Genomic DNA, 13,975 nt, shown 5'->3' with positions numbered 1-13,975 from the left:
GCACACGATAAGGCAGATGAGACCAGGAAGCAGAGGGAAAACAGAACTACAAGTCCCAGCCATCTCAGTTCCCAGATCACAACACAAAGCCAATACAGTACTACAAGTCTCAGCCATCTCAGTTCCCAGATCACAACACGCAGCCAATACAGAACTACAAGTCCCAGCCATCTCAGTTCCCAGATCACAACACACAGCCAATACAGAACTACAAGTCGCAGCCATCTCAGTGTCCAGGTAGCAGCACACAGCCAATATAGAACTACAAGTCCCAGCCATCTCAGTTCCCAGATCACAACACAAAGCCAATACAGAACTACAAGTCCCAGCCATCTCAGTTCCCAGATCACAACACAAAGCCAATACAGAACTACAAGTCTCAGCCATCTCAGTGTCCAGATCACAACACAAAGCCAATACAGTACTACAAGTCTCAGCCATCTCAGTTCCCAGATCACAACACACAGCCAATACAGAACTAAAAGTCCCAGCCATCTCAGTGTCCAGGTAGCAGCATGCAGTCAACATAGAACTACAATTCCCAGCAATCTCAGTGTCTGGATAGCAGCACACAGTCATCATAGAACTACAAGTCTCAGAAGCTGCTTCTTTAAAGTGGTTCTTAAATCAAAATGCTGTTAGCCTTTAGGCATTCCTTGCATGAAGTTAAAAAATGCCCCACGAGCTCTCCCTCCCCCGCTACTGTTCTCTGCCTCCTCTCACTGAGCCCACACTGCTCTCTCTTCCTGGTGTCACAGGGGACACAGGCAGCAGTGGAAGAGCTGTCAGTCAAGTCCTGTGAGGAGAGAATTGGGGGCGTGGCCTAGCTGCATTGTGTGCCTTTGGATGCACACAGCCCAGCTATGGGGGCGTGTGCGCCCTTGGGTGGTCCCAGCTTGCTGAGGGGGTCCTCGGAGGAGAGGAGGAGCAGGCAGCGCTGGAAGTGGACTCCAGAAGAGGAGGTAAGGGAGTGCAATGTGCAATATCATTGCACAGAGCAGTTGAGTAGAACATCTTTTTTATTTTAAGACAAAAAAAAAGTTCTTCCTGTGCTTATCACTGGAGTAATTTCTGCTACAACATACCAGTCCTGTGTTCAGAGAAGAGAGTGAGAATATACTCAGTCAGAGGTACAAAGTATATAGAATCCTGTGTCTCTGAACCCCCTGTGTGCACAGGACCCATCCATCCTCCATGCAGATGAGACTGATTTACACACTGACTAGTCATGTCATGTAATATTCCTTGTATAGAGAATGCTGGTTTTACTTTACACTCTGAAGCTGGCCATACACTGCTTAAAAGTCGGCTGGTTCAGCAGAGGCCAGCGGAATTTCCATCTGTGTGAGGCTATCCCCGATTGACTTCTGTCATAGGGACATTGGAGAATATTTCTTTATCAGAGGCTGCAGCCAATTGATTACAGCCTCTGATCAGTGTATTCTGACTAGATGGAGGAATCTGAATAAAAACAAACTTAAGCAGTGTATGGCCAGCTGATGCCGCGTACACACGTAGCAGACTATCTGGCAGACTTTCCGCCGGACTTTCCGAACGAGCTACTTGCCCACACACGACACTTTTTCAGCGGACTAATACAGCATACTAAGTCCGCCGGACTATCCGCCGTACTTTTGAAATGAACGGACTCACCCACACACGCTGAGAAAAGTCCGCTCATTTTGAGCGCGTCTCCAGGTAGCCGGGGCCAGCGAAGGAGGTGTTGCTGGCCCCGTCACCTGGTATGGACTTAAAGGGGAATCCCTACTCCAAAAATCGGCGTGGGGGTTCCCCCAGGTCCATATCAGACCCTTATCCGAGCACGCTACCCGGCCGGCCAGGAAAGGGGGTGGGGACGAGCGAGCGCCCCCCCCCCCCTCCTGAGCCGTACAAGGCCGCGTGCCCTCAACATAGGGGTTGCCTTGGGGAAGGGGAGGCCGCGCGCCCCCCCCCCACCCTAAAGCACCTTGTCCCCATGTTGATGAGGACAAGAGCCTCTTCCCGACAACCCTGGCCGTTGGTTGTCGGGGTCTGCGGGCGGGGGGCTTATCGGAATCCGGGAGCCCCCTTTAATTAGGGGACCCCCGGATACCGGCCCCCCACCCTATGTAAATGAGTATGGGGTACAATGTACCCCTACCCATTCACCTGTGAAAAAAAGTAAAAAAAAACACAACACACAAGGGTTAAGATAACGGAGTCTGGCGAGAAGACCCCCGAAGATGGAAGAAGACCCCCGGAGCTGTGCAATAAACTATTTTAACCCTTGTGTGTTGTGGGTTTTTTTGTTTTTTTTCACAGGTGAATGGGTAGGGGTATGTTGTTCCCCATGTTGTTCCCCCATTCACATAGGGTGGGGGGGCCGGTATCCGGGGGCTCCCTTATTAAAGGTGGGCTTCCATATTCCGATAAGCCCCCCCGCCCGCAGACCCCAACAACCAACGGCCAGGGTTGTCAGGAAGAAGCCCTTGTCCTCACCAAACCTGGGGATAAGGTGCTTTGGGGTGGGGGGGGGCCGCGCGGCCCCCCCTTCCCCCAAGGCACCCCCCATGTTGAGGGCACACAGCCTGGTACGGCTCAGAAGAGCCGGCCGGGTAGCGTGCTCGGATAAGGGTCTGATATGGACCCCCACGCCGATTCCATTTTAAGTCCATACCAGGTGACGGCGCCAGCGACGCCTCCTTCGCTGGCCCTGGCTACCTGGAGACACACTCAAAATGAGCAGACTTTTCTCTGGGCGGGAAAAGTCCGTTCATTTCAAAAGTACAGCGGACTGGCATACGCACGGCCGGATTGTCTGCCGAAATGCAAGTCCGGCGGACAGATTGGAGTGCAAAAATACTTTCTTATGCCGCGTACACACGATCAATTGCGTGGAAAGGTCCGGCAAACTGAAGTCTTTTTTGACACGAACTTAGTAGTTTTGCATTCCAATCTTCCCGCCGGACTCGCATTTCGGCGGACAATCCGGCCGTGCGTGTGCCAGTCCACCGTACTTTAGAAATGAACAGACTTTTCCCGCCCGGAGAAAAGTCCGCTCATTTGAGCGGGTCTCCAGGTAGGCGGGGCCCGGGAAGGAGACGTCGCTGGCCCCGCCACCTGGTATGGACTTAAAGGGGAACCCCAACGCCAAAAAAAACGGCATGGGGGGTCCCCCCAGGTCCACATCAGACCCTTGTCCGAGCACGCTGGCCGGCCAGGAAAGGGGGGGCTCGCTCGCTCGCCCCCCCCCCTCCTGAGCCGTACCAGGCCGCGTGCCCTCAACATGGGGGTTGCCTCGCGGCCCCCCCACCCCAAAGCACCTTGTCCCCATGTTGATGAGGACAAGGGGCTCTTCTCGACAACCCTGGCCGTTGGTTGTCGGGGTCTGCGGGCGGGGGGCTTATCGGAATCCGGGAGTCCCCTTTAATAAGGGGGCCCCCGGATACCGGCCCCCCACACTATGTGAATGAGTATGGGGTACAATGTACCCCTACCCATTCACCTGTAAAATAAAGTACAAAAAAAAACACAACACACAAGATAAACACACACAACACACAAGATAAAATAGTTTAGTTTATTGCACAGCTCCGGGGGTCTTCCGTCTTCGGGGGTCTTCTCTCCGGACTCCTCCGCTATCTTCTTCTAGCTCTTTTACTAGCGGAGGAGCCCGGCTTTCTTCCTCGCCGCCGCCCTCTTCTTCCGACTTCGGGGGTCTTGTCCCCCTCTTCGGTTCTTCTGCCAGGCCACCGCGCCTTCTAGCTCTTTTACAGGCGGTGGCCCGGTCGTCTGTCGCTGCCGCCGCCTTCCGTTCTTCTTCGAAAAGTCCGACGGACAGTCTGGCGGGAAGTCCGCCAGACTAAGTCCGTCGGATAGTCCGCTACATGTGTACGAGGCATAAGTAATACTGATCTGTGTCATAGTGGGGTAGGATGGAGCGGTCATTAACCACATCTGTGTTTTTCCAGGATATCACATAGAAAACACAGAGGTTCTCTTCCGGGTTATAAGTGAAGATACGCCCTGTAAACTGGAGCTCTCCAAGAAAGGTAGTGACCAAGTGCCTTCCTTCCTCTCCTCCTTTCTTCTTCCCTTACCTTTCTTTTTTTTTTTTCTTCACTTCTTCCCTAATATTCCTTCCTTCCTTCCTTCCTTCCTCCACAACTTCTTCCTTCCCTTCCTCCCTCCCTTATGTCATTCCTTCTACATTTCTTTCCTTCTTTACTTACCTACTTTCTCACCTTTTTTTTATTTTTTTTCTCTTTCCTTCCTTCCATCCATCCTTGCTTCTTTACTCCCTTCTCCCCCCCCTCCTTCCTTTCCTTCTTTTTATCCCCCTTCCCTACTTTTTTTTTTTCTTCCTTCCTTATTTCCTCCATTCCTTCTATCCCTCCCTTACTGTATTCCTTCCTTCCAATCACTCCCTTATGCCATTCCTGCCCTTTCTTTCCTTTTACTCTCCTTCCCTACTTTTTTCTTCCTTCCTCCCTTCCTTATTTCCCCCATTCCTCCTATCCCTCCCTTTTTCATTCTTTCTACCTTTTCATTTCCCTTTTCCTCTCTTCCTTCTTTTCTTCCTTTCACACATGTTCCCTAATTTTTCTTCCTTCAGCCCTCTCTTCTTTCCCTCTTCCTCTCCTCCCTTATGTCATTTCTTCTACTTTTATTTCCTTTTTTTATCTATCTTCCTCCCCTTCATCCTTAAACCACCCCCCGTCCTTTCTTTCTTTCTTTCTTTCTTTCTTTCTTTCTTTCTTTCTTTCTTCCTTCCTTTCTTCCTTTCTTCCTTTCTTCCTTTCTTCCTTTCTTCCTTTCTTCCTTTCTTCCTTCCTTCCTTCCTTCCTTCTATCCCACCATTATTTCAGTCCTTCTACCTTTCTTTTTTTTCCTCTTTCTTCCTTCCTTCTTCCCTCACTCTTTTGTCATTCCTTCTAATTTTCTTTCCTTTTTATCTGTCTTCCTCCCCGTTCTCTCTCTCTTTTTTATTTTTTTCTGTCTTCCTTCCTTCCCCCATTTCTTTCAGTCTTCTTTCTTTCTTTCCTTCCTTCCTTCCTTCCTTCCTTCCTTCCTTCCTTCCTTCCTTCCTTCCTTCCTTCCTTTTATTCCTTTATTCTTTCCCTCTTCTCGTCCCACCATTTTCTTTCTTCCTTTTTCTCGACCACATTGTGACTCTGGTTTTGGTTCAGGTCTGGGGCCGGATATCCTGCTAAAGATAAAGTACCAGGAGCCCAGTGCCCCCTCTGGTAGTGTGGAGGGCCCAGGGGAAGGGCCACAGGTGATGGAGATGGAGCCCGGTGAGTGTGTCATGTAATAGTGACTCCAGATTCCAGTACAGATCAGTGGTGTGATGGCCTGCTATTGCTGTGCGTTTTCTGGTCAGATTTCCCACCGCAGATCAAGCAGGAACAAGATTCGTATGATGATGTGGATGTCCATCACTCTTACCAGCATGAGGATAGCAAATGGTTCTCTACAGCGGGCGAAGTATGCTCCGCCCCCCGCCCTCCTGCCACATTCTGCAGTGAGGTGGAACCAGCGGCTGACACCCCCTCTCCTCATTTACTGGATTCTGCACTGGGGTCACCGTACACCATAGAGGTGAAGGAGGAGCAGGAGGACAACGTTCCTGACAATACCGAAACCAATGGTATGTGTTATTTGAAGGTTTAAAGTATAACCAAAGGCAAAACTTTTTTTTTGGCTTTTGTTTTGGAGTGGAGAGGGATTAGAACACCTGTCAGGTTTTTATTGCTGTCTGTGTCCCCATTAGGGAGAATTGCCTTCTCTATTTGTTCTGGTTACCAGTATCATCAAAAGTAATAGAAAATCCCAATTTTGTGTTGTCCCCAGAACAGTAATAGAGGGGAATATTTCCATTAGGGACACTAGATATGGTGGTCTGGTGGTGGGTTCAGTGGATTCCCTTCATTTGCAAAGATTTTCTTTAACTTCTTGTTTTGGCTGTGGGGCAGAAAGTGAGCTTAAAGCCCTCCCCTACTGTAATCAAAATAGGGGAAAAAAAAACATTTTTACCCATAGTTCTTTTACTTTAACTGCTTGCCGACCTTATAAGTTACATATATGGCAGCAAGGCGACTCTGCTGCGTGGGATCACGTACCGATCTGCACTCCCGGAAATGCTGTGCGCCACCGGTGACCCGCTCCCGCTGTGATTATACACAGCAGGAGCTGTTCTGCAGGTACTGATGTCCTCCGGCACCCGCCGATCATTAGGCAGAGAGCCAGAACTGTGGTCTGCCTATGTAAACAAAGGACATCGCCGTTCTGTCAGTAGGGAAGGCATGGATCCTGTGTTCCTGCAAAGCAGGGACATGGCTTAATGCCTTCCCCCTGTAAAAGCACCTCCGACTCTGTTAGAAAACACTGGCTAGGCACACATTTAACCCTTTGATCGCCCCTGATGTGTAACCTTTTCCCAGCCAGTGTCATTAGTACAGTGACAGTGCTTATTTGTAGCACTGATTTAGTATTGGTGTCACTGGTCCCCAAAAAGTGTCAGAAAGTGTCTGACTGTCCACCACAATATCGCAGTCCCACGATCAGTCACTGATTGCCATCTAAACTAGTAAAAAAAAAAAAAATAATAATAATAATAAAAATTATATAAATACATACCATAGTTTGTAGACGCTATAACTTTTGAGGAAACCAATTAATATATGCTAACTGGGATTTTTTTTTTAACCAGAAAAAGTAGGAGAATACATATTGGCCTAAATTGATGAAGAAATTTGATTTAATTTTTATTTATTTTTTTTATTTAGAGAATTTGCATCAATTAAAAAAAAATAATACATAACTGTATATCCACTTCCTGACCGGCGCACGACGATGTACGTCGGCAGAATGGCACGGACAGGCATATGGGTGTACAGGTATGTCCCTTTTAAGAATGCCGCTGTGCCATCGCTTGCACGCCGGTCGGAAACCCCCGTGAGTCCGGTCGCGGGTCCCGCGGACGCAATCGTCTCATGGGGAGGCTGAATGGGGAGATGCGGAAGTAAACAGCATCTCCCCGTTCTGCCTAGCAACAAGTGACACTGATCTCTGCACCTTGTGATTGGAGCAGAGATCAGCGTTCACTAACACACAGCCCAGCCCCCCACAGTTAGTAACATGCCCCTAGGACTCACTTAACCCCTACACTGCCACCCCCTGGTTAATCCCTTCACTGCCAGTGTCATTTGCACAGGAATTAGTGCATTTGTATAGCACTGATTGCTGTATAAATGACAGTGGTCCTAAAAATGTGTCATAAATGTCCGATGTGTCCACCATAATGTCGCAGTCACAATAAAAATCGCTAATCACCGCCATTACAAGTAAAAAAAATTAATAAAACTATTTTGTAAACCTTATAAATTTTGCGCAAACCAATCATCGCTTATTGCGATAATTATTTTTTTTTTTACCAAAAATATGTAGAAGAATATGTATTGGCCTAAACTGAGGAAAAAAATTTACAATATTTTTGGGGGATATTTATTATAGCAAAAAGTAAAATATAATGCGTTTTTGTTTTTTTTTTTCTTCAAAATTGTCATTTTTTGTTTATAGCACAAAAAATAAAAACCGCAGAGGGGATCAAATACCACCAAAAGAAAGCTCTAGTTGGGGGTGGGGGGACATTTTTGTTTGGGAGCCACGTCGCATGACCACGCAATTGTCAGTTAAAGCGACGCAGTGCCGAATCGCAAAAAGTGGTCTGGTCTTAAGCCAGCAAAATGGTCCAGTCTGAAAGTGGATATAACTGCATATAATGTGCAATATACAATTTGTTCTGAACAACAAAAAACTATATACAGTGTAAGGCCCTGTTCACACCTGAGCGTTTTTCAGCTCTGAAGCTCCAAAACGCCCAACAAGCAAAATCCCATTCATTTCAATGGCTCCTGTTCACATATGTGCGTTTTGTCGGCTGAAGAAAAATGCCTGAAGCTCAAAAAGGTGGATGAGCTTCTTTTTGGCAGATTACACACATTTTTGGCCCCATAAACTTCAATAGAAATTCCTGACTTGAGCAGAAAAAACGCTCGGAAAAAAAAAGGGCTTTCTATTGCATAAACAAAAATTCCTTGAGCTGTAAAACGCTTGTAATACGCTTCTAAAACACTTTTTAAATAAAATGCCTGAAAAAACGCCAGTAATCGATACGCTCAGATGTGAATGTGTACACACACAGAAAAATCTCTCTTTTTTTTGTTTATGGTTTGAAGACAGCGCTGTGCGTAAGTTAACTTATTTAACCACTTACAGACCGGACCAATTTGCTGGTCATAGACCAGACCACTTTTTGCGATTCGGCACTGCGTCGCTTTAACTGACAATTGCGCAGTTGTGCGACGTGGCTCCCAAACAAAATTGACGTCCTTTTTTTCCCACAAATAGAGGTTTCTTTTGGTGGTATTTGATCACCCCTGCGGTTTTTATTTTTTGCGCTATAAACAAAAATAGAGCGTCAAACGCATTATTTTTTACTTTTTGTTGTAATAAATATCCCCCAAAAATATATAAAAAAATTTTTTTTCCCTCAGTTTAGGCTAGTTTTTTAGTTTTATTCTTATAGGGCCTTTATAGTTCTTATCTGAAACTTTGTGTTCTTATAGGGCCCATTCGTATATTTTTTTTTTTGTGGTTCAACTGGATGGACTTGTGCCTTTTTTTTTTCAACCTATTTATTAAGTTTTTATAGTGTAGAGCTCATACCATATTTGGAGCCATTCCAGAGACTGGGCATCACACTCTAGTTGACTGAATTGGTATCGGATTCCAGTTTATACTGTGGAGCTCACACTCCATTTGGACCTGTGCTAGAAACTGGACATCACACTGTACAGTAGCTGACTGAATTGGTATCAGTTTCTATTTGATACCATGGAGCTTACACCCTATTTGGACCCATTCCAGCAACTCCCTTTAACAGGTTCTATTTTCGGTCTCTGAGGATTCTGGGAACTCTTGGGGAGAAATCTCTTCTCCATCTCCTCCTAGGCCTTGTTTCTAAATGTTTGGGCGGTGCGGGTGAAAAACCTGAAAATACGACACAAAAGAAAAGAGGGAGAGTGACTTCTAAATGTAGCAACAGTTGGCCACTCACATGTGCCTCTTCATGATGAAACCACTGGCACCTGTATCCTGTGTCCATCTCCTTGCTGATGGTATTGGTGCAGCAGACCTGGTACCAGCGCCTGACTGGCCTCTCTACTATCTCCGGAACCACACTGGAATGCAGTGGTCCATTGGGCAGGAAGTAAAGTCACAGTGACGGGGCTTTACAAAAAGAAGTGTGCGTACTCTGAAATGCGTAGCCATGCTCTGCTATTCTCCCACCATGACATCACTTCTGCCCGATGGACCACTGCATTCCAGTGGGGTTCCGGAGATAGTAGAAAGACCAGCTCTGCTGCACCAATACCACCATCAGGGAGACGGATACAGGATACAGATGCCAGTGGTTATGATTGGACGTTTATCTTTATTTTAATTACCATTATTCTTTGGCTGGGGGTACCTACCTGCCTGAGTGTGCCATGCACTTGTCTTGTTTTATGCAGGTGAAAAAGTGTCCACTCTGTCCCTGGCAGGCCGTATGACTGGTCATAATGGGCTTCAAAACAGTGAGTGATCTCCATAGAACCTGATAGATGTCACCTGTCTGAACAGCCAGTACTAGGCGGTGATTACAAATACGTCACAGTCATCCATTGGCCGTCTCCCTCTGATCAGCTTGTGCTGTGATTAGGGTGGCGGTGGGCAAACACACATGCCCAGAACCCTTGCCTCCATATGTTATACGATCAGCAAGCAGTTAATCATTAGTTTATACTAGAATCCAAAAATTATAAAAAAATAAATAAAAGATAGATAAACCTCTGCAAGGTTTTAGCCCCATTTATTTATTTATTTATATATATATATATATATATATATATATATATATATATATATATATATATATATTTGTAATCTCTTTTATTCTTATTTTTTTTTTTTTTTTTATTCTTATAGGGCCTTTATAGTTCTTATCTGAAACTTTGTGTTCTTATAGGGCCCATTTGTATATATATTTTTTTTTGTGGTTCAACTGGATGGACCTTTTTTTTTTTTTTTTTTTTTTTTTTTTTCCCAACCTATGTATTAAGTTTTTAAAGTGGTAGTGGTGAATTGGTATCGGATTCCAGTTTATACTGTGGATCTCACACTCCATTTGGACCTGTGCTAGAAACTGGACATCACACTGTACAGTAGCTGACTGAATTGGTATCAGTTTCTATTTGATACCATGGAGCTTACACCTTATTTGGACCCATTCCAGCAACTGGACATCAAACTGTCGCTGACTGAATTGGTATCGGATTCCAGTTTATACTGTAGAGCTCACACTCTATTTGGACCCATTCCAGAAATTGGACATCACACTGTAGCTGACTGAATTGGTACCGGTTTAGAATGTGGAACTCACACACTATATGGACCTATTCTAAAAACTGGACATAACATGTATTTGACTGAATTGGTATCGGATTCCAGTTTATACTGTAGAGCTCACACTCTATTTGGACCTGTGCTAGAAACTGGACATCACACTGTAGATGGCTGAATTGGTATTGCTTTCAAGTTTATAATGTACAGCTCACACTCTACACAGGCCCATTCCAGAGATTGAATATCGCACTGTTGTTGACTGAATTGGTATTGGTTTCAAGTTGATACTATGGAGCCCACACTCTCTCTCTGGACCCATTCTAGAAACTAGATATCACAATGTAGCTGACTGAATTGGTACCGGATTCCAGTTTATACTGTGGAGCTCACGCTCTATTTGGACCCATTCCAGAAATTGGACATCACAGTGTAGGTGACTGAATTGGTACCGGTTTCAAGTGTATACTGTGGAGCTTACACTCTATTTGGACCCATTCTAGAAACCTGGACATCACACTGTAGCTGATTGAAATGGTATTGGATTCCAGTTTAGAACGTGGAGCTCACACACTATTTGGACCTATTCTAGAAACTAGGCATCACACTGTAGCCGACTCCCCTACAATTTTGCATGGTTTTTAATATGTATTTGTTTCCTTTTCAGCTGAAGAGACCAGTTCTGGCCTGAGTCCCAACAAGACGAGACCACTGTCCAAGAGCCCGAGGGTCGGAGAGGCTCAGGAACTGGCCACCAGAGACCGTTCTCGGAGGCGGAAAGGTATTGCTCGCCAAATGAAACCTGTTGCTGCACTGCATGACTTTGACCAGAACAAACAGACTGAGCCCAAAGAGAACGAGGTACCGTGTGTCTTCTCTGATTGTGAGGTCAGCTTCTCCGGGATACAGCGTTCCTTCCCCTTCGAAGAAATTTGTCCCTACTTGTCACCAGTGAAGGGTTTCAGGGAAGACGCCCTCATCGGTTTCCAGGAGCGAGGACAGGCGTTTATTCTGTGCAGTGTGTGCAGCAAGACCTTCTGCAATAACTCCAGCTTCCAGGTCCATATGCGGAGCCACACTGGAGAACGGCCTTTTAAATGTACGGACTGTGACAAAAGCTTCATCCGCAGCTCTCACCTGAAGATTCACCTGCGTACCCACACTGGAGAGCGCCCCTACAAGTGCACCGAGTGCGAGAAGAGCTTCCGTGACAACTCCAGCTATGCCCGCCACCAGCGCATTCATACGGGAGAGAAACCTTACCAGTGCTCCATCTGCGGGAAATACTTCCGCAAAAAGTCCAACCTGAAGGACCACTACAGGACGCACACTGGGGAACGCCCCTACAAGTGTCAGCACTGCGACAAGAGTTTCCACCAAAAATCCAACCTACGTGTCCACCAGAGGAACCATCATACTGACAGCTGCTGAGCGTTCTGCAAACTTTGTTGGGGGTGGGATGAGAACACCCACCTTTCTCCATCATCGAAAAGGCTAAGGATTTTTGGAGGCCTTCATTCTTCTCCCCCCAAAGGGTCATGTTTCCAGCCCCTGAGGATTCTGGGAATGGCTGGGATGAAGAGTTTGATTCAACCCTCCAAATACCTTTCCAGCTGTTGAGTAGCTTCTTTAGCAAGAGGTTTCCAGTCCGCTCCCTTTAACAGGTTCTATTTTCGGTCTCTGAGGATTCTGGGAACTCTTGGGGAGAAATCTCTTCTCCATCTCCTCCTAGGCCTTGTTTCTAAATGTTTGGGCGGTGCGGGTGAAAAACCTGAAAATACGACTCAAAAGAAAAGAGGGAGAGTGACTTCTAAATGTAGCAACAGTTGGCCACTCACATGTGCCTCTTCATGATGAAACCACTGGCACCTGTATCCTGTGTCTGTCTCCTTGCTGATGGTATTGGTGCAGCAGACCTGGTACCGGCGCCTGACTGGCCTCTCTACTATCTCCGGAACCACGCTGGAATGCAGTGGTCCATTGGGCAGGAAGTAACGTCACAGTGACGTGGCTTTACAAAAAGAAGTGTGCGTACTCTAAAACGCGTAGCCATGCTCTGCTATCCTCCCACCATGACATCACTTCCGCCCGATGGACCACTGTGTTCCAGCGGGGTTCTGGAGATAGTAGAAAGACCAGGTCTGCTGCACCAATACCACCATCAGGGAGACGGATACAGATGCCAGTGTTTTTTTTTATGACTTTTATGCACACATGTGAGTAGCCAATTGTTTTTAACCAATTGCTACACTCAAAATGCATTCTCCCTCTTTTTTTTCTTTTGTGTCACATCTACAGAGCCTGTTTCTAACACTCGAGTCAGCAGCCATAACTGTGGCCGGTATTTTTGGGGCTATTCCACCAGAGACATTATGATTGGACGTTTATCTTTATTTTAATTACCATTATTCTTTGGCTGGGGGTACCTACCTGCCTGAGTGTGCCATGCACTTGTCTTGTTTTATGCAGGTGAAAAAGTGTCCACTCTGTCCCTGGCAGGCCGTATGACTGGTCATAATGGGCTTCAAAACAGTGAGTGATCTCCATAGAACCTGATAGATGTCACCTGTCTGAACAGCCAGTACTAGGCGGTGATTACAAATACCAGTCACATTGGATGTTCTCTGGTGGCTTCCATTGCCCAACTCTTGAAAAGGGTGTTAATCTGAGGCAAGATGTATGGGATGGTACTGATTCTCAGAGCTGCGCAGCGGTGGCTACCTATAGGGGTTAACCAAAACTTCAAAGACCAAAATTATGACCCTGGGCAGTGTAGGTCTTTTTATTGACCACGGTGGAGTTGATTAAAGGCAAATGTGCACTCTGCAAAGTGCAATTGCTCCAAGGTTTAGTAGATGAGGTGAAGCTTCCCTTTTGCAAAGAAAACCCAATCGCATGCAAGAAAAATTAAACAAATACAGCATTTTTGCTTGCACATGATTGGATGATGGAAGTTGGCAGAGCGCCCCCCTCATTTACTAAGCTCTGGAGCAACTGCATCGTCTATTTGCATTTAGTAAATCTCCTCACCAGAGTTCAGGTATCATTCAGGTGATGCAGGAATGAGCCATACACAGCTTAAGACTAAACCAGCCTGGTAGAGCAGAGTATGCAGAGAACAGGCTGTATAGTGAATGAGAAGATTTATACAACCAGGCCATTACTAAATGAGAGGCAGATTGAGGACTTCTGCAATGCTGGAATGCCAGGGGGGCCCTTTTTGGCCTGACGGAGGTTATAGACTTGAAGATAGAATCATATTTATATAGCATTGTCTGGGAGTGTGCACTTTGTCTATTGGGGTGTCTTGTGTTCTTCAAAATATCTGGGTTCAGGGTTCCCAGCACAGTCACCCCAATGTCCATAGTAGCTTGTCCCTCTAAGATGCTAAGCGCCCCCTTGTGGGTTTATTTTGTGCAATACAATTAGTCTGTTCTGAGCAATAATCATTGAACATAAGCTACATTCTCACAGGTGATTCTATTTAACACACATAAAAGAGTTTACTAAGCACTTGCCTGTAGTGGGCTGGTGATTAAAATGTGTCACC

At 46.2% G+C, this 13,975-nt stretch overlaps 1 protein-coding gene across 1 annotated transcript in view; it reads left to right on the top strand.

Moving 5' to 3' along the window:
- LOC143986803 (uncharacterized) overlaps nucleotides 1–13,975 on the top strand; it is a 93,646-nt gene that overhangs the window by 37,876 nt on the left and 41,795 nt on the right. Inside the window, exons 5-8 of the mRNA XM_077485210.1 lie at nucleotides 3,951–4,031; nucleotides 5,169–5,276; nucleotides 5,363–5,629; nucleotides 11,093–11,853. Of these exons, the coding sequence (XP_077341336.1) occupies nucleotides 3,951–4,031; nucleotides 5,169–5,276; nucleotides 5,363–5,629; nucleotides 11,093–11,853 (1,217 nt within the window). The remainder of the gene's footprint in view (nucleotides 1–3,950; nucleotides 4,032–5,168; nucleotides 5,277–5,362; nucleotides 5,630–11,092; nucleotides 11,854–13,975) is intronic.

The sequence above is a fragment of the Lithobates pipiens genome, unplaced genomic scaffold (assembly GCF_037356315.1).
Source record: "Lithobates pipiens isolate NorthernLeopardFrog02 unplaced genomic scaffold, aLitPip1_a1.2 Scaffold_18, whole genome shotgun sequence".
NCBI lineage: Eukaryota > Metazoa > Chordata > Amphibia > Anura > Ranidae > Lithobates > Lithobates pipiens.
This window is presented reverse-complemented; position numbering and strand designations above follow the sequence as displayed.